This window comes from Podarcis cretensis (genome assembly GCF_951804945.1).
Source record: "Podarcis cretensis genome assembly, chromosome: 7".
Taxonomy (NCBI): domain Eukaryota; kingdom Metazoa; phylum Chordata; class Lepidosauria; order Squamata; family Lacertidae; genus Podarcis; species Podarcis cretensis.
In genome coordinates, this window is record NC_137176.1 from 28,101,897 (window position 1) to 28,120,472 (window position 18,576).

Sequence of the window (18,576 nt, forward strand, 5' to 3'; positions counted from 1 at the left end):
ATGTGGTTTTATTGGTGGAAACTTTTCCTGGAGTTCTGTTAAAATGGAATTGTAATTAATTATTGTGATTTTTATTTTATATGTGATTGTAAATGCTGGTGGGGTTGGGTTTTTTTAACGCAAACCATTTAGAGCTTGGGGAAAGCAAATGCCTGAAATAAATGCAAAAGTTTCAGCTCATATTCATGGGCTTCTCAGAGATTTTTTGATGGGCTTTATGTGTGATCATTCACGATTATTGATTCTCACAAACAGTGGTGGCTGCTGGTGCCCATTGAAACCAGCAGGGAAGAAAGCAGGAGGCCAACAGTAGGTGGAGCCAGAGTCACAGAGGCAACAAAGTCTATGTTTACCCAGCTACTCCCACTGAGTTCTACATAGGCTAAGGGAGGAAGAAGCTTGCAGATAGTGCTACCCCCTGGACTGTTCATAAGTAAGAAGGCAGGCAGGCATGGGGCTGGTTGAGGGCCAATTGGGGCTGGTCGGGCAGTGCCCCATTTGTCCTAATGGATCAGACTCCACTGCCTTAATACAGTCCTTCTTTTGGATATATATCAAAGTATTTTACTTATCCTGTCTTGACTTTCTGAGCCCCTGTAGCAAGGGAACCTGGGAGTAGCAAGTAGAGCATGCTTTCTGTCAATTGTGTTAGAGATGTACCAAGTTCAGAGCGTTCAAATGTTAATTTCCTTGCAGACATGTGGTGTTATTTTGGAACATGGCTCAAGGTTTACTTTAATGTCCTTACAGCATTTGTGTAAAATCCACTCTCACCACATTCTGAATAAAGATTCATAAAGGCGCCTCCCATGGAATGAAAGTGGATGTGGATAAGTTGGATGTTTCTTAATGCATAGCTGTTCTTTATATCTGGCGAAACCTACTTATATTGGCATGACTACGAAGGGAAAGATAGGTTTTGCTCTGGAGTTCTGCCAGCTGCGACAGAAACAGGATGTTTGTTACAGTTTGCGTCTCTTCTACATATGGCAATATATGTTTAAACAAAGATGTACATTCCAACATCTTCCATTTTCAAAAAACAAAAAACCACAACAGGCTAATGTCTTGGCTATTTATCACTTGGCTAAGTGCTTTGCAACAACAGTACCGAAAGTGCCCAGCTTCTGCTGTCTGCATTTCAGCAACATAATGTTTCCTTTTATTTGAGAGAGTCCGTGGATGGGAATATTGGCTTATTTGCTTTCAGCATGCATATCCCACTATTCACCACAAAGTTGCAGGTCATCACTCCTTGTAAGGCAGGGTCACCTCAAAAACCACATTGCAGAGCTGGAAAAGGTTTGGAAAAGGGCAACGAAAATGTTCAAGGGGATGGCCTCGGCCCAGTATACCTGAAGGAGAATCTCCACCCCCATCATTCAGTCCTGAAACTGAGCTCTAGCTCCGAGGGCCTTCTGGCGGTTCCCTCATTCCAAGAAGTGAGGTTACAGGGAACCAGGCAGAGGGCCTTCTCGGTAGTGGTGCCAGCCATGTGGAACGCCCTCCCATCAGATGTCAAGGAAATAAACAACTATCTGACTTTTAGAAGACACCTGAAGGCAGCCCTGTTTAGGGAAGCTTTTAATGTTTGATGCTTTATCGTGTTTTTAATATTCTGTTGGGAGCCGCCCAGAGAGGCTGGGGAAACCTAGCCAGATGAGCGTGGTATAAATAAATTATTATTATTATTATTATTATTATTGAATGACTCCCTTATGACTGCAGCATTTGCCATTCTTAGTTTACAGAAAAGGCACATAAGAGGTGCTATGATAGAAGTTTATAAAATTATTTATGTCATGGAGAAAGTTGTATGTATGTGTAAACAAGCCATAAATAATAAAGACACCACAGTGTCCACTGTTGCCCATTCTGAGGAAACCAAGCCCTTGGTAAGCGCCTGGAGCCCTTGGAGATTGGGGTGGCGTGCAACAAGATTATTGTTATTCGGTGCAAGCATCAATGCAATCTCAGAAGGGTATTGGGAGGGCTCTGGTTCATTCCAACGTGAAAAAGAAATAGTGTCCATGCCACAAAAGATTCATTGCATATTTTATCTCATACTTACAAGTGTTGAAGACTCCGGCAAAGACCCAGCACTGACCATACCGCACCGGTTCTTTAGAACTATGATATTCCAACAGAATTTCTACACTTCCAGTCCAAGAGGAGGGTGGCACTCCGTATTCATAAACACTGTTCCAGGAGCCATACACCACACCGTCATCATCTTTAGAATTGATCTGGAGGGAGAACAAGCCAGTGAGAGGCCCACCAGACGGGTGCTTTATTGAGAGTGCATTCTGCAACATGTTCCTGACACAATAAAAGGTGTGTTTATTCTGCTCTATTAGTTGTTCTGCAATGCTTCCCTAGCCCTACCACAATATTGCTGTCTGGAAGAGCTACAGTGCAACAAAAGCAGGATAAAACAAATTAATAAACCAGCACATTTGTAGTAGAACAAGTTTTGGGATTTCAGGAGGTAGTTACGGGATATGTACTGCTTAGAAATGAAGCAGTGGGCAGCACTACTCCAGGCACAAACAGTGGCGTAGCGTGGGTTGTCAGCACCTGGGGCAAGGCAAGTAATTTGCGCCCCCTAACCCGTGGATTTGCGCCCCCTAACCCTAACCCCCAGATGTTGCGCCCGGTGCGGCCGGCCCCCCCTACACCCCCCACGCTACGCCACTGTGCACAAACAATATTGAAAACAGGATCATGTCTGACTGCCCTGATAGCATCATGAGCACAATCACCCACAAAAGGTATATCTGGAAGGGTCCTAAATTCACACAGAAAAGACATCCTTTAGGATTTGAACCTGAGTCAGAATCCACACAGAAGAACCCCAGTTTATGCATTAACTACCACTCGTGCCTAGTTATGTTTGACTGCAATTCCCCACACAAATAAGAGTTCTGGAGGTGGGGAGTCAAGGCTGCGTGTTGTGGGAGGAGGGTGCCCCTTAAGAATGCATTCTTCCAGCAGGATTATGTGAGAATGCGTTCTCACATAATGGGATGATCCATGATGCATCATTCATAAACAGCCTTTAGACAAAGCTGTCATGGGCTTTGAAGACGCTTGAACTCAGGATGAGAGGGAGAAACATTCAAAGAGAAAGGCATGTTTGGCAAACCCTCACCATGATCAACTCCCACCCGGAATGCAATGTCCCCACTGCGGAAGGATGTGTGACTCCAGAATTGGCCTCCACAGTCACTTACGGACTCACTGTTAAGACAATCTTACTCGGCCATGAGTGATCGCCAAAGAAGAGGAAGATACATAATGTCATTCTATCCTCAGATCACCTCCACTGCTCATTGGGTGAATGCCAGGTTGCCACAACAAATTGAGCTGCATTTTTCTTACAGGCTTGTGGCCTACAACAGGCTATATTTACACACATACAAGTTGTTCTAAGATCTGTATGAATGAGGAAAGCTACAAAAGGACTTTCTTCTGGTCACTAATGGCAAGTTTGAAGGAATGGTCTGATTTGAGTGAGCTGATATGGGGAAGCTGGGGGTCTAGTAGTGACCATTCTTTGGGAAGGTACATGCGCCTGAAAAATTGGAGAGTATGAGGTTAGTGTGCCTTCAAAGCGCGAGCTTTCAAGCACACCCAAAACCCCTCAGCAACACCAAAATGGTTGTGCGATTCAGCTCCAAACTTATCAGCATTTAGTGGGAAACGAAATGTGTCCCAGAAAGCATTTGACCTGTTTTGCAAGAAAAAGAATAGAAAACTTCTGTTTGACCCCCTTGCAATTCCAATGGTTTTGATATAATTTATCCTGAGTAAGCGGTGTATGTGTGTGTGGAAATAGGCTGTCTACCGTGTGCCCATCATGAGAACAAGAAAGATTTTGCTTGTCTAACTTTGCTCGGGGTAAGGCTGTATGGAGTGAGAGTTTTGCTGACTAATGACTAAATGGATAGCTATTAGTGAGCAATACATTTCCTTCCAGCAATTTGAACCAAATCAGTGGAGGCTATGCGGAAAAGCTCCTTTTGCTCTGTACCTTGTAATTATGTTAATACCGAGTTGCTACATTCTTGCCAAATAAATCACGGCTCTCATTGAAAAGCTTTTGGCTGGATTAAGTACTGGTTTCTAATTAGAAAATCGACTTCCTGTGAACCCTGAGATAAGCATTCAGCTGCAGACCTAAAGGGGTTTCAGGGCGAGACCCTGAGTGGCCGTCGCCAGGAAATAAAAAGGCACTAGGCAGGCTGGATGGCAGTATCATTCCGCTTTCCAAACCAGTGGAAAACCAACACACTGTGCCTGGCAAAAGGCAAATTTGGCAGACAAATTTGTGGCCCTGCAGATGTAGGTGGACTGCAACTCCCATCATCCCTCACTGTTGGCCATCCTGGCAGGGGCTGGTGGGAGTTGGGGTTCATCAGCAAGTGAGCCAGAGGCTTGCCATCCTTGGACAACAACAACAACAACAACAACAACAACAACAACAACAACAACAACAGTATCCTGCCCATCTGACTGGGTTGCCCCTGCCACTCTGGGTGGCTTCGAACAAACATAAAAGCACAGTAAGCAAATGAATAGCTCTATTGGTTAGAGCATGGTGCTGATAACACCAAGGTTGCAGGTTCGACTCCCTTAAGGAACGGCTGCATATTCCTGCATTGCAGGGAGCTGGACCAGATGACCCTCAGGGTCCCTTCCAACTATGTGATTCTATGAATAAAACATCAAACATTAAAACCTTCCCCATACAGGGTTGACTTCAGGTGCCTTCTAAAAGTTGTATAGTTGTATAGTTCTTTATGTGCTTGACATCTGGCGGGAGGGCGTTCCTCTGCCTGGTTCCCTGTAACTTGCAGAAAACCGCCCATAAACCACCACTCACGCCTGGAATAATAATTAAGAGCCTTCCAAATCAAACACCAAATCATCTACACCTTAGAATGCAAAAAAATAATATTTAGCACTTGTATGGTGTTTCCACGTGTTCAAAGGGTTTCACATAGCCCATCCTTAAAACAACCCTGCAAGGTTAAGTCTGTACAGTGGTACCTCAGGTTAAGAACTTAATTTGTTCTGGAGGTCCGTTCTTAATCTGAAACTGTTCTTAACCTGAGGTACCACTTTAGCTAATGGGGCCTCCCGCTGCCGCCGTGCGATTTCTGTTCTCATCCTGAAGCAAAGTTCTTAACCTGAGGTACTGTTTCTGGGTTAATGGAGTCTGCAACCTGAAGCATCTGTAACCCGAGGTACCACTGTATAATTATCCCCTTAAAGTAAAGGTAAAGGGACCCCTGACCATTAGGTCCAGTCGTGACCAACTGTGGAGTTGCGGCGCTCATCTTGCTTTATTGGCCGAAGGAGCCGGTGTACAGCTTCCGGGTCATGTGGCCAGCATGACTAAGCTGCTTCTGGCGTACCAGAGCAGTGCATGAAAATGCCATTAACTTCCCGCCATAGCGGTACCTATTTATCTACTTGCACTTTGACGTGCTTTCGAACTGCTAGGTTGGCAGGACCATGACCAAACAATGGTAGCTCACACCGCCGCGGGGATTCAAACCGCCGACCTTCTGATTGGCAAGTCCTAGGCTCTGTGGTTTAACCTACAGCACCACCTGCGTCCCATTATCCCCTTAGAATCCACTTAATATATTGCAGACTGAGAGAGAGAATGTTTTGCTTAAAGCCAGCCTAGTGTGCTCATGGCAGAGGTAGAGTGGCCATGTTATTTACAGATTAACAGTCCTCTAGTTGAAGGGATGTTCATAGAATCATAGAGTTGGAAGGGACCAAAGGGTCATCTAGTCCAACCCCCTGCAATGCAGAAATCTCAGCTAAAGCATCTGTGACAGATGGCCATCCAACCTTTGATTAAAAACCTCCAAGGAAGGAGTGATAAAGAAGCAGAAGAGGAGAGCAGGGACTTTGACACAGGTCATCTGGTCACAGTCTTCCCCACAACAGTGAGACGTATTGTATTTCTACTTAAATTACAGAGATCCCCCCCCCAAAAAAAAATCTGCATATATACATACAAATTATCGTATGCAAATCTGTCTTTCACCCTTTCTTTTGGTGATGCACAAGTGGCCTACATATAGACAAAAGTCAACCTAAGGACCTCTTGATTGATAGCTCAGTCTCTTACACTATAACCACACTTACTTGGAAGTAAACACCACTGAATGGAATTAGACTTACTTCTGAGTAGACATGATTAGGGTTGTAGTCTCTGTCGCTAGACTTTTTGGGGAACCTAACCCGCTTTTATTTTATTTTTTGAGACCCTATTATTTTAGACAGAACTGGATCTACCATGAGCCAGAGTGATGCAGCTTGCCTCAGGGTGTAGATTTGAGAGGTGCTGATAAAAGGCATTACAGTATCAATTACCTAATTTATCTAAAACGAGCTAGGAGACAGTCCAAAGCTGTGGGTGAGCAAAATTTGGTTTTATATTTATATTTTTTATTATCAGCGGGGATGCTATTTGAATTGTCTGCCTCAAGCTCCAAAGCATTTCGGGCTATTTCTGATTTTTACCAGGACACACTCCCTCCCCGTTCCCTTCCCCTCTTTTTCTTTTTTTAAAAGTCTAATTATCACTGTAGTCCTAATTTTAAAGAAAAGTCGATAAATTTCCTCTAGGCCAAAACACTGAGACATTAATGAAAGGGGAAAATCACTGTGTTGCATTCCAAAACTGCACTGCTGTCATGATCCTGGTGGCTTGAATTTACGGAATGCACTTCTCTCTAGCCTGTATCAAAATGTGCAGCATAGTCAGAGGTGTAGTGGTCTGAGATTGCGACACAATGTCATGCCTGTGGCATAGTGTGTGACGTCATGCACACAAAGTCCCTATGTGGTGTCAGGAGATCGGGAGGAGCCAGGAGGCAGAGCTGAACGTGGTGGCACCATACTTTCAACGGCCAGTGGCTCCTCCTCCTGCTGCCGCCGCCACGGGCTGGGGGCTGTTTCCCCCTCTTCTCCATGGCAGGAGGAGGAAGAGGGGGAGAAGGAGCCAGTCACTTAAGCAACACCACATTCAGCTCCATGCTTCGCCCTGATTCTTTTGAACACGGGGGACCCACTCCCACCCAAAAAAATATTGGGAGGCCCATTGGGCCCCCGGGGGTTGACACCCCGGCTCCTAGGTTGACTTCGGAGAGGACACCAATGAGAAACTGTTCTGTATGCTCCAAAGCTAAGTATTGAGGAACACTGAAAACACAAGGGGCTTCAGTTTAAAAGAATGGTGTGCAACTTCTGCTACATGGACTATGATATCGGAACACTCCCAAGCATTTGGCCAGGCACATGCACAGAAAATAGTAAATCTAGCTGAACTGCATGGAGATCTGCACTGATTATTATTTTTTTTTTTGTAAGCCACCTATATTTGCCACTACAGAACTGAGTACAACCACCAAAAATGAAATACTGGGCATTGACACCCTCATGTGTCAGTTCGCTGCCTTTCAGCAGGGCCGGATTTAGGTTTGAGGAGGCCCTAAGCTACTGAAGATGATGGGGCCCTTTATATGTCCAGCTGTCCTTTGTCAACAACAAATTGCCACTTTTTTGGTGTGTTGAATATATGCTATATGGTAATTTATGGACCTAATAGGTATCTAAAGCCATTTGCACATAACAAATAGGAGCCTACACAACACAAAACACTGTTGCTGTATGTAGGTTTTTGTTTTATTTGTTTTTTATCTTATATTTTGGAAATGTACACACTTTTCCCCCCTTTAATTTTTTTGGGGCCCCCAAGAGAGTGGGGCCCTAAGTTATAGCTTATATGTAAATCCGGCACTGCTTTTCAGTGGTACTCCACAATCTGTTGCTCTAGCCCAGCTGTTGAGCCAGCCCTGGGGCTTTAAAACTGAAGTGTGTGTGTGTGTGTGTGTGTGTGTGTGAGAGAGAGAGAGAGAGAGAGCGCAATTGAGATTGATGGGGGCATATTGACCTAAGCCAAGTAACAAGCAAATGGTTCATTAAACTCCACACATTGCATCCACTATATGTTCATTACGTACCACTGCAGAGCCAACGCGACTGATTTTGACCGGATTCCCTCGGCCTGAGAGATCCAGCTGTGCTCTGTCCATCAGGTATAGGCATGCATCCAAAACACCTTCTTCAAACTAAATAAAAGGGAGGAAAAAGAAAGAAACAGAGAATGGATTTAGTGCTCATTCTAGAAAACAAACAGGAAACAAATGCTCTTTGCTTCGAAAGAGGGAGTAGAATTCTTTTTTCAATTCCATGTAGGAAACACCAATTTTCTTATACAGTATACGAATTATAACTTCAGCTGTGCCACTTCAGATCAAACCACCAAAAGATGTTTGATATAAATCTTTACACAAACAACAAACAATCCTTAGCCATTGAAACACCGCCTCTCTATGGCTTGAGGCACCTTACATTGATAATATAAAACCATAAAACTGCAATAAAAATTATCATTAAGCACCCCCATTAATGTACTACAAAACCAACATATCTCAGCAGCAGTAGTACAAAGCTTTAATTAAAAATTTCAGCAGCCAAAGGCCTTTCTGAAAAAGAGAGGGTGCAAGCTCTCCAAAAACTAGAAAGATGAAGATAATGACTAGCCATCATGAAGTCTACGTACTACTTCCACGATTAGAAGCAAGCTGCCTCTGAATACCAGTTCGCCGTCACTTCCTGTATTGTACATAACATGGAGCACAGTCCAATTTGCAGCTCACAAGTGGTAGAGTTCATATGGGGAGAGACATGTATTGTAAAGGTGAAAATATATAAAAATTAAAGTGGGTGGGATTGTCCAGCTTAGACTTAAAGGTGGCTCCAGAGTATGTCACTGCTTTAAGCCATGGTTGCCACTGGTGCATGACAAGACAGGCATAGTGCTGCAGTTCAAAGGTGGCTTATGCAAGTCAGCTGCACATCAGACCCATGGACACTCGCAAGGGCAGATTCTGGCTGTTTTACACAAGAGTCACACACGGAGAATGCCCCTTTGGCTTCTTCCATATATGTAGTTGTTCTGTTGAATAAGGTCAGACCACACCTGGAGTTCCGTGTCCAGTTCTGGGCACCACAGTTTAAGATGGATTTTGACAAGCTGGAATGTGTGCAGAGGAGGGCAACCAAGATGATGAAGGGTCTGGCAACCAAGCCTTTTGAGGAGCGGTTGAGGGAGTTGGGTATGTTTATCCTGGGAAAGAGGAGGCTGAGAGGAGATATGATAGCCATCTTCAACCATCACAAGTACTGTCACATGGAAGAGGGAGCGAGCTTATTTTATCCTGCTCTGAAGGGTAGAACTTGAACCAATGGCTTCAAGTTACAAGAAAGAAGATCAGGAAAACCTTTCTGACATTAAGAGCTGTTCAATAGTGAAGCAGACTCTCTCAGAAGGTAGGTGAACCTTTCTTGGAAGTTTTTAAGATGAGGCTAGATGGCCATCTGTCATGGATGCTTTAGCTGAGATTCCTGCATTGTAGGGGGTAGGACTAGATGACCCTTGGGACCCCGCTCAACTCTACATTTCTATGATTCTGAGGAGCCCTTCTAGATGCCCTTTCTATTGTGCATTTGTGATGATTTGTGCTTATGGTACTAACAGGGCAGTTATACACAATCCTGCTTTCAATACTGTTGCACTGGCAAAAGTTTCAGGCCAGACATACTGCTTTGTCACCAATCAGTACACGACCCCTTAACATCCTTCTGAAATCCTGTAACTTTTTAAACCACAAATGTTTCACAAGTGTGCCCTGCTTTTGCGCCCTTCCAAATGGCAATAATGTGGCAACACCGGGGAAGTGTTTCAGAACAATGAACAAAGCGGAACGATGTGTGAATCCGCCGTGAATGCAAAATTATTGCATCAGTGGCATGTTGCAGAATACACCTGCTGCAACTCAAAGCAGCAGCAGCCATTTTGAACTAAGATGGTAGCCTCCAGAAGTGTAGTTATTTATGTCAAATATTCAAATGCAATATCATGTTGCAGTATTCAGCTTTTGGATAACTTTAAAATACATCGGGTGGTGGAATAGCACTGGGCAGCCCTAGCTCAAATTAATTCTATTCTAATCTCTCTCTACTGCCACTCCAAATATAGATAGTTTGCCACTAGTCGTACTTCTGATTATTGATGGGCCTAGCAAGCCTTGCAAAGAGAGACCAGCACCGGCAAGTGGCCTGAAACTGTCTTCGAGAATGAACTCTAATAAAGGAGTCTAAATTCTGGGATCCAATGACAACAAGGACAGGAATAAATAGGGGGCAGAAGTGCCTAAATAGAGCAGAATTCATTATGAAAGAGCCTGCCCTGTGATACAGTCCAATTTGCTCAGAAGAAATTGCATAGCAACCAAAAAATGACACTGTCTCTTGGAAAACAATTGCTGAGATGGTGGCAAAGGCACATGAATTCAATTATGAGCCTCTCTAAGCGGTGGTAAACAAATGAGCAGATTATATTTCTGTTGCAAGCTGGACCATCACAATTGTTGAAGCTTTTCTTTATGCGTTTGGGTTTGCCTCTGGTTCTTTTCTTTTTTTAACAAAAAAAAAATGCTAGTTGGTTAAAAATAGCAACAATAAATTGATTGCATCACTGATTAGTTAACATACCGACATGGCGATGAACTATCTAATGCAATTGCATCCAGGTTGGACATGACACATTTATCATCATTCATCTCCTTGGCTCTGTTACCTATAATTGCATTACTTTTCTCTCTCTCTTTTGGAATGGAACAGAAGCTCATTACTAAATAATGAGTTATAATCCTATAGTGTGAAACAGGGTTCGCAGTGGAGGTCAACACTTTCCCAAAGGAGATGCTTCCAGCAACAATATCATCTTCAAAAAGCCAAATGTTTATTCTAGGAATTGGCCCATAAATCTCAATGGTATACAAGAGTTCATTGGTGTAAACAATCCTGGAGTAAGAAAAATGCTTTGGTAGCAGCTCTTGAAAAATGGTCCTTTCACAACTGGGGATGCGGATCCATTTTTGAGCTCACCATACTTGCCACATGCTTCATCAAATAAAAGTTTTTGTTTATCTCTGTGCTGTTGGTTGAAGCAGTCCTTAGTCTGCCCCACTTTCATAAGAGTCTAAGCGAGCCAGATTTCTTAACATCAAGTCATCCCTGCTGTCAGTAATGCAAGGTAGGTGAATAAAGTGCAGACTTTGCACCAAAACTATTGCCACCAGCAGTTTATAATGCTCTCCCAGTGGGACGTGGGTGGTGCTGTAGTCTAAACCACTGATCCTTTTGGGCTTGCCGATCAGGTCGACAGTTCGAATCCCCTCGATGGGATGAGCTCTTGTTGCTCTGTCCCAGCTCCTGCCAACCTAGAAGTTCAAAAGCACACCAGTGCAAGTAGATAAATAGGTACCGCTGCGGTGGGAAGGTAAACAGCATTTCTGTGCGCTCTGGTTTCCATCACGGTGTTCCGTTGTGCCAGAAGCAGTTTAGTCCTGCTGGCCACATGACCCAGAAAAGCTGTCTGTGGGCAAACGCCGGCTCCCTCGGCTTGAAAGCGAGATGAGTGCCACAACCTCATAGTCGCCCTTGACTGGACTTAACCGCCCTGGGGTCCTTTACCTTTCTTTCTTATAATGCTACACAAAGAACTTCATTTTGATCACATAAGTGTAAGAAGGACTTTTCATTTCAAGCAACCAATGATCCATCATAACTACATCAATATCTGGCAGTGCCCAATATCGAGATGGCAGGTGCCCTTTACATTCCTTGATGCAGCTACAGCTTCTCCTGGTTATTCCTCCCCATATTCCATTGACTATCTATCAGAACTCTGCAGCACTGGCCAAACTCCAAGGGTGATAACAGTAAGAAATTATACCCAAAATATAATTCCGCACATTGTGCAATACCAAGCTTGAGTTTGCCTCTGAGTGTACCCTCAGCAGGTATAGCAATCCCCTGGCAATAGGAAGTACTAAGATTAGACCTTCATCATTGTTAGATTGTTACCTGGTCAAGGCCTGTTAGGAAAAGGCTGCCTGGCCCACTAAAATGCTCTGCCCATGGGGACTTACAGAAACTAATGGATGTTGGGCATCTAGAGGAGATACCAGCAGCAAATATGTTGATGCTTCAGAGGCATTTTGGAATGATCGACTGGAGCAAGAAACATTGTCAACCCCTGCTTGCCCGCTTTCCCTGCTGCCATCTCAAACGACCTTAGCCACCCAGTATGGAGAGGAGATAAGAGCTCACTTGGGGCACAAGGCAAATCTGCCCATGTATGTCAAGAGCCCGTTTTGAAGCCTAGAAGGCGACAGCAATGTTGGTAAAGGGGAAAACATTCTTCTCTGCCACAACTGCATCTGTAGGGTTGTGTTCCAGAGGCTGTTCCAAGCAATTTTCAGTTTTCCACTGAAAATGGGCATTTGCTGGTGAGTGAGACATCAGTTGCTTGTTGAGATAACTTTTGAAGATGGTGAAGTTGTTTAGATCCAGTCTGATTTGTTTGTGACAAAGCATAGACCAGAACAGTCAGAAGCAGCCACTTTTTGCAATCACTAGGATCACTTCAGCCTAGGTGCTTTCTCTCAAGAATGCTGACTGGTTGACTAGGGTTGTGAAGGCAATGCCCATTTCAAATAGTCTATCTTGGCTAGTTAAGGCCAACTGAGAGGAGCTTGAGACTTGCTGGTGAAAATAGTGAACATCTCACTTTGGAAGAGACCCTCCTGACAAAACCATTCCTAGACTTGTTTCAGGTCTTCGCTTTTGAGGAAACACAGAATATTAATAAAATAACTGGATAACACATCACTTCTCGGTCCATTTCAGTCTGACTTCCACCTTTAGCAACTTTCACAGATTACTTGCGTCTGGAAGTTGACAAGGCATTCTCCCTTCTCAATGATTTTGGATGTCTCAGTGGCAGCAGATCACTAAATTTTGTTGGCCTGGCTTGAACAGCCTGCGGGGATGTCAAATCTAACTGTTGAGTGATTCCTTTCCCCCCAGAATGAACTCAGTGGTCATCACTGGTGATCCCAGCTCAGCCCTCTAGCAGTTGACTTATTGTGTCCCACATGGCTTGATATTTATCACTGATGCCTTTTAACATCTATCATCCATAGGAAGCTGCTGACAAAAATCATCCAGAGCTTTGCTGGTGGGTGTCATAAATTAGACAATGCGCTTTCCCTCAAGTTCCATATTTCATTAATGAAGCATCCAATACCAGTTTTCTCTGTATTAAACCACTGTCTTGAGGCTGTGGTTGAATAGATGAGCTCTTAAAACAGGATGAAATTGAATCTGGACGTGGTAGAGATACTGCTGGTAGGAAATCCTAATACTGCGAAGGGTTGGCAGAATGCTACCTGCAATTGGCCAGTAGGTCACAGGGCTACTTGAGGTCAACCCTCCCATTGCCTTATCCAGCCAGATGACCCGCTCTTACAACATCTGCCTTTCCTGCCCCTTCTCCTGTCTCCATCACTGAAAATTAAGGCTACCTACGAATCCCTGCGGCGGGGTGCGCTCACGCTGCTCGGTCCCAGCGCCTGCCAACCTAGCAGTTCGAAAGCACCTCCGGGTGCAAGTAGATAAATAGGGACCGCTTACCAGCGGGAAGGTAAACGGCGTTTCCGTGTGCGGCTCTGGCTCTGGCTCTGGCTCTGGCCAGAGCAGCGATGTCACGCTGGCCACGTGACCCGGAAGTGTCTCTGGACAGCGCTGGCCCCTGGCCTCTTAAGTGAGATGGGCGCACAACCCCAGAGTCTGTCAAGACTGGCCCATATGGGCAGGGGTACCTTTACCTTTACCTTTACTCCTCTCCCATCTCCTATTGGCTTGAAAGAAGCACCAGTGGGAAGAAAGAAGAATGCAAGGATTGAGGCAAGAGTAAGACATCTGCCTCTGTGTCCTGATTTGGCTCTTCTGTTTGTTCACTCCAGGTAAGAGGGTATCCCATTCGGCCCAGCAGCAGAAGGGGAAGAGAGAAAGGGAGCTGTGTGTTTGTGAATGAGAAGAATGAGTGAGAACAAAGAACACATGTGCTCTGATTCAAACCACATCTGCAAATGGAGAGGGGAAATGTCCATTGGGGGTGTCCATTCAAATGGTTGGAACGCACCTGCATCTGCTAATGGACTTTAAAGAGGCCTTTGCCCACCAACGAGCTGAATCATAGAATCACAGAATTATAGAGTTGGAAGGGACCTTGACGATCATCTAGTTCAATTCCCTCCAATGCAGGAATATGCAGCTGTCCCATATGGGGATTGAACCTGCAACCTTGGCGTTACCAACACCATGATCTAACCAACTGAGCAAGATGGATACTGGAATAATGAAGTTGTCGCCTGATGTGATAATAACATCGAGTGATTGACAGGTGGGCAATCTCCCTTTAAAAAAAAAAAGAGGTGAGCACACACAAACTGATACCTCAGGTTTCTGGAACTTTTGGAGGGTGGGAAGTAGGGGGACAGGACACACAGTGTCAATAATCTCATCAAGCACTGCCCACTAGGGTGTATGCAAAGCATCAAGCTAGATTTGGGAAGCATAAAACTGAAAGCACTCTTATGTGGATCAAAGCATACAGAAGCGCATATGGAAGAATCAACATACAGTGGTACCTCTGGTTAAGAACTTAATTCATTCTGGAGATCCGTTCTTAACCTGAAACTATTCTTAACCTGAGGTACCACTTTAGCTAATGGGGCCTCCCGCTGCCGCCACACGATTTCTGTTCTCACCCTGAAGATTGCAGAACGCACAAAAAAGTATACATTTCCTACAAAAGAGACACAAAACTTTTGATTCCTGATAACCCGAGGTACTATTTCTGGGTTAGCGGAGTCTGTAACCTGAAGCATTTGTAACCTGAAGTGTCTGTAACCCGGGGTACCACTGTATATTATCCACCTGCCTGTCCTATCCTTATGCATCAGATGTGCACCCATCAAAAAAGGTATCTGAAAATATCTACAGACAACAGTGGTGCAAATGCTTAGAACTCAGATCCAGGTCAGGCTTTGTGAGTCCTTACGTGTGGAGTAATTCAATTAAACATAGCAGGTTGCCTCCCAAACAATTGTGGTAAGAATTTCAGCCTAATACCCCAGAGTTTAAAAAAAATTGCACCAGTGTATCTGCCTGAAGCCTGAGAGATCAAGGTTCCAGTAATGTCACACAACACCACTGTGGTCTGTGGTATCACCCTGGCCCAGCAGACACTAGCCCACCTTCAATCTTAAGTGTTCATTTGCTGGCGCACAAGATCTTAGGACAGCAGCATAAGTGGCAGAACTTCCAACATGTCCATTCAAAAAAACTCACCTGGCCATAATTCCAACTCCTGGATCTTATGCTATCAGGCTCTCCATAGAAAATAACGCCAAGGTCATTCAGGACATACTCTTGCCTTTGCTTTTCATCATCCAGAAACACAGCATCCTCTGCAACAAAACGTTGTGTGTGAAAGCTCGTCAATACAGTTGTTTTGCTTATAATAGATGCCAGCATTTAGTACTGCAGAATGATATGACGCTAATGAAAAGGCTGGGTTTTTTTGTTTTTTGTTTTTGTTCATCAAGCAGAGCAGTAGGATTTCCTTCCTTCCCTGCACAATTCCTTGTAATTGGGAGCCAGGTATTCTTCAACTTAAAAGGAGAAAAGGGGAGGGGGGAGGAAGGCAAATCTGCACTGCTTTGAGCAGGATCTGTAAAGCATGATTAAAATGTCACCTCTCATCAAGCATTTTATGATTTTGCATCGCTAAGTTGAGAAGTCCAGAGTGCCGTGATGCAATTAGGCATCTGCATAGCGGATCAAAGAACAATTTTGAAACTTCTTAATCGGCGACAGAGAGCGAGTCAGTGTCAAAAGATTTAAAGGGAGAAGCCTGCCCTGGAGTTGAAAGATGCTGGAGGAGGCTGAGGGTGTAGTCCACTGATCTATGTAAATATTTTTTTTTTAAAATAATTTTTATTAACAGTTTTGTTTAAAATTACAATACCAATAAACAATACAATATAACATCTCTTGACATAATTCTCATCACTTCTTTGGACTCCCTCACATCTCCCGCTCCTGCGTTCCTGTTTATAAAAATTTTTTCCAGCAAATTTATCCCCTTATTTCTATTCTTATTATCTACTTTTCCAATGTTATATCTCTGATTTTAACTATCCTTTATTCAAATCTTAAAGAATTTAAATATAACCTACAACTTCCAAAAATTTTTATCCTTTCTTAAATTTAACTTGTCTTCGTAATTCACTTCATCTAGCTTAATGGTGCCAAGTTGTTTATACTCTCGCATCCTTCTTAACATTCAATTTACAATATTTTTGTAGATAAATCTTAAATTTCTTCCAGTCTTCTTCCACCGTCTCTTCTCCCAGGTCTCGGATTCTGCCAGTCATCTCAGCCAGTTCCATATAGTCTATCAGTTGCATCTGCCATTCTTCCAGTGTGGGTAGATCTTGGGTTTTCCAATGCCTAGCGACAAGTATCCTTGCTGCTGTTGTTGCGTACATAAAAAATGTTCGGTCCTTCTTTAACACGTTCTGGCCGACAATACCCAAAAGGAAGGCCTCTGGTTTCTTAGGGAAGGTATACTTAAATACCTTTTTCAGCTCATTATATATCATTTCCCAGAAAGCCTTCACTCTAGGGCAAGTCCACCAGAGGTGAAAGAATGTTCCTTCATTTTCTTTGCATTTCCAACATTTATTATCAGACAAGTGGTATATTTTTGCAAGTTTGACTGGGGTCATGTACCATCTATATATCATTTTCATAACATTTTCTTTCAAAGCATTACATGCAGTAAAATTCAGCCCAGTAGTCCACAACCTCTCCCAGTCCTCAAACATAATGTTATATCCAATGTCTTGTGCCCACTTTATCATAGCCGATTTAACCGTTTCATCTTGTGTATTCCACTTCAACAGCAAGTTATACATTTTTGAAAGTACCTTAGTCTTAGGCTCTAACAATTCCGTTTCTAGCTTCGATTTTTCCACCTGGAATCCTAACTTTTTATCAAGTTTGAAAACTTCTTTAATCTGAGCGTAGTGTAGCCAATCTCGCACTTTATCTTTCATTTTCTCCTGACTCTGCAATTTCCAATTATCTCCATCTTTTTCTAATATTTCCCAATACTTCGGCCATTTGGCCTCCATATTGAGTCTTTTCCGGGCCTTAGCTTCCAATGGTGAAAGCCACCTTGGAGTTTTGTTTTCCAATAAGTCTTTGTATTTTATCCAGACATTAAACACTGCTTTTCTGACAATATGGTTCTTGAAAGTCTTATTGATCTTAACCTTGTCATACCATAAATATGCATGCCAACCAAAAGCATTATTAAAACCTTCCAAATCTAATACATCAGTGTCTTCGAGAAGCAGCCAATCTTTTAGCCAGCAGAAAGCTGCGGCTTCATAGTACAACCTTAAGTCTGGCAGGGCAAAGCCCCCTCTTTCTTTCGCATCAGTTAATATCTTAAACTTAATTCTGGGCTTTTTGCCCTGCCAGACAAATTTAGAGATATCTCTCTGCCACTTCCGAAAGCACTCTGTTTTGTCCACAATTTGCAAAGTTTGAAACAAAAACAACATTTTTGGCAATACATTCATCTTTATAGCAGCGATTCGGCCTAACAAGGAAAGTTTCAATCTTGTCCAGCTTTCTAGGTCTCTCTTAATTTCTGACCAACATTTCTCATAGTTGTCCTTAAATAAACTCAGATTTTTTGCTGTTATATTTACCCCTAGGTATTTTACTTTTTTAACCACCTTTAACTCTGTCTCTTTCTGAAACCTTTCTGACTCTATAACTGTCAATTTTTTTTCTAATACCTTAGTTTTTTGCTTATTTAATTTAAATCCCGCCACCCGGCCAAATTCTTGAATCAATTGTAATACTCTTTTCGTACTAGACTCTGGCTCCTGTAATGTCAAAACCAAATCATCTGCAAAAGCTTTAAGTTTGTACTGTTTCGCCCCAACCCATATTCCTTCAACCAACCGGTCTCCTCTAATCATGTTCAAGAGCACCTCCAGGACAGAAATAAATAACAAAGGGGAGATAGGGCAGCCTTGACGTGTTCCTTTTTCAATTTTAAACTCTTCTGTCACCACATTGTTAACTATCAGTTTAGCCTTTTGTTCTGAATAAATTGCATCTATCCCATTTTCAAATCCCCGTCCCACTCCCATCCCTTCCAAATTTTTCTTCATGAGTTTCCAAGAGATATTATCAAAGGCCTTCTCCGCATCTATGAAAATTAACGCAGCTTTTGTATTAATATTAGTTTGCAGAAGTTCCAAAATGTCAATAATGTTCCTTGTATTAGCAAACAAATGTCTGCCTGGGAGAAAGCCTGCCTGGTCCTTATGAATTACTTCATTTAGAACTTTTTAAAATCTGCTTGCTAAAATGTCTGCGAAAATTTTGTAATCCACATTTAGAAGGGAGATGGGACGATAGTTCTTAAGTTGTGTCTTTTCAGTTTCTGATTTAGGTATCAATGTGATGAAGGCCTCTTTCCACGAT

The 18,576-nt window shown here is 43.2% G+C and overlaps 1 protein-coding gene and 1 long non-coding RNA gene across 2 annotated transcripts in view; one reads left to right on the forward strand and one right to left on the reverse strand.

The window, feature by feature from the left end:
* Positions 1-14,866, forward strand: part of LOC307221001 — a 42,601-nt gene extending 27,735 nt beyond the window's left edge. The window contains exon 3 of the long non-coding RNA XR_013841267.1: positions 14,852-14,866. This is a non-coding gene — a long non-coding RNA (uncharacterized lncRNA). The remainder of the gene's footprint in view (positions 1-14,851) is intronic.
* F13A1 (coagulation factor XIII A chain) overlaps positions 1-18,576 on the reverse strand; it is a 79,291-nt gene that overhangs the window by 23,804 nt on the left and 36,911 nt on the right. The window contains exons 5-7 of the mRNA XM_079984970.1: positions 15,355-15,473; positions 8,049-8,156; positions 2,072-2,246 (exon numbers count right to left, since the gene is read on the reverse strand). Coding sequence (XP_079841096.1) covers positions 2,072-2,246; positions 8,049-8,156; positions 15,355-15,473 — 402 coding nt within the window. The remainder of the gene's footprint in view (positions 1-2,071; positions 2,247-8,048; positions 8,157-15,354; positions 15,474-18,576) is intronic.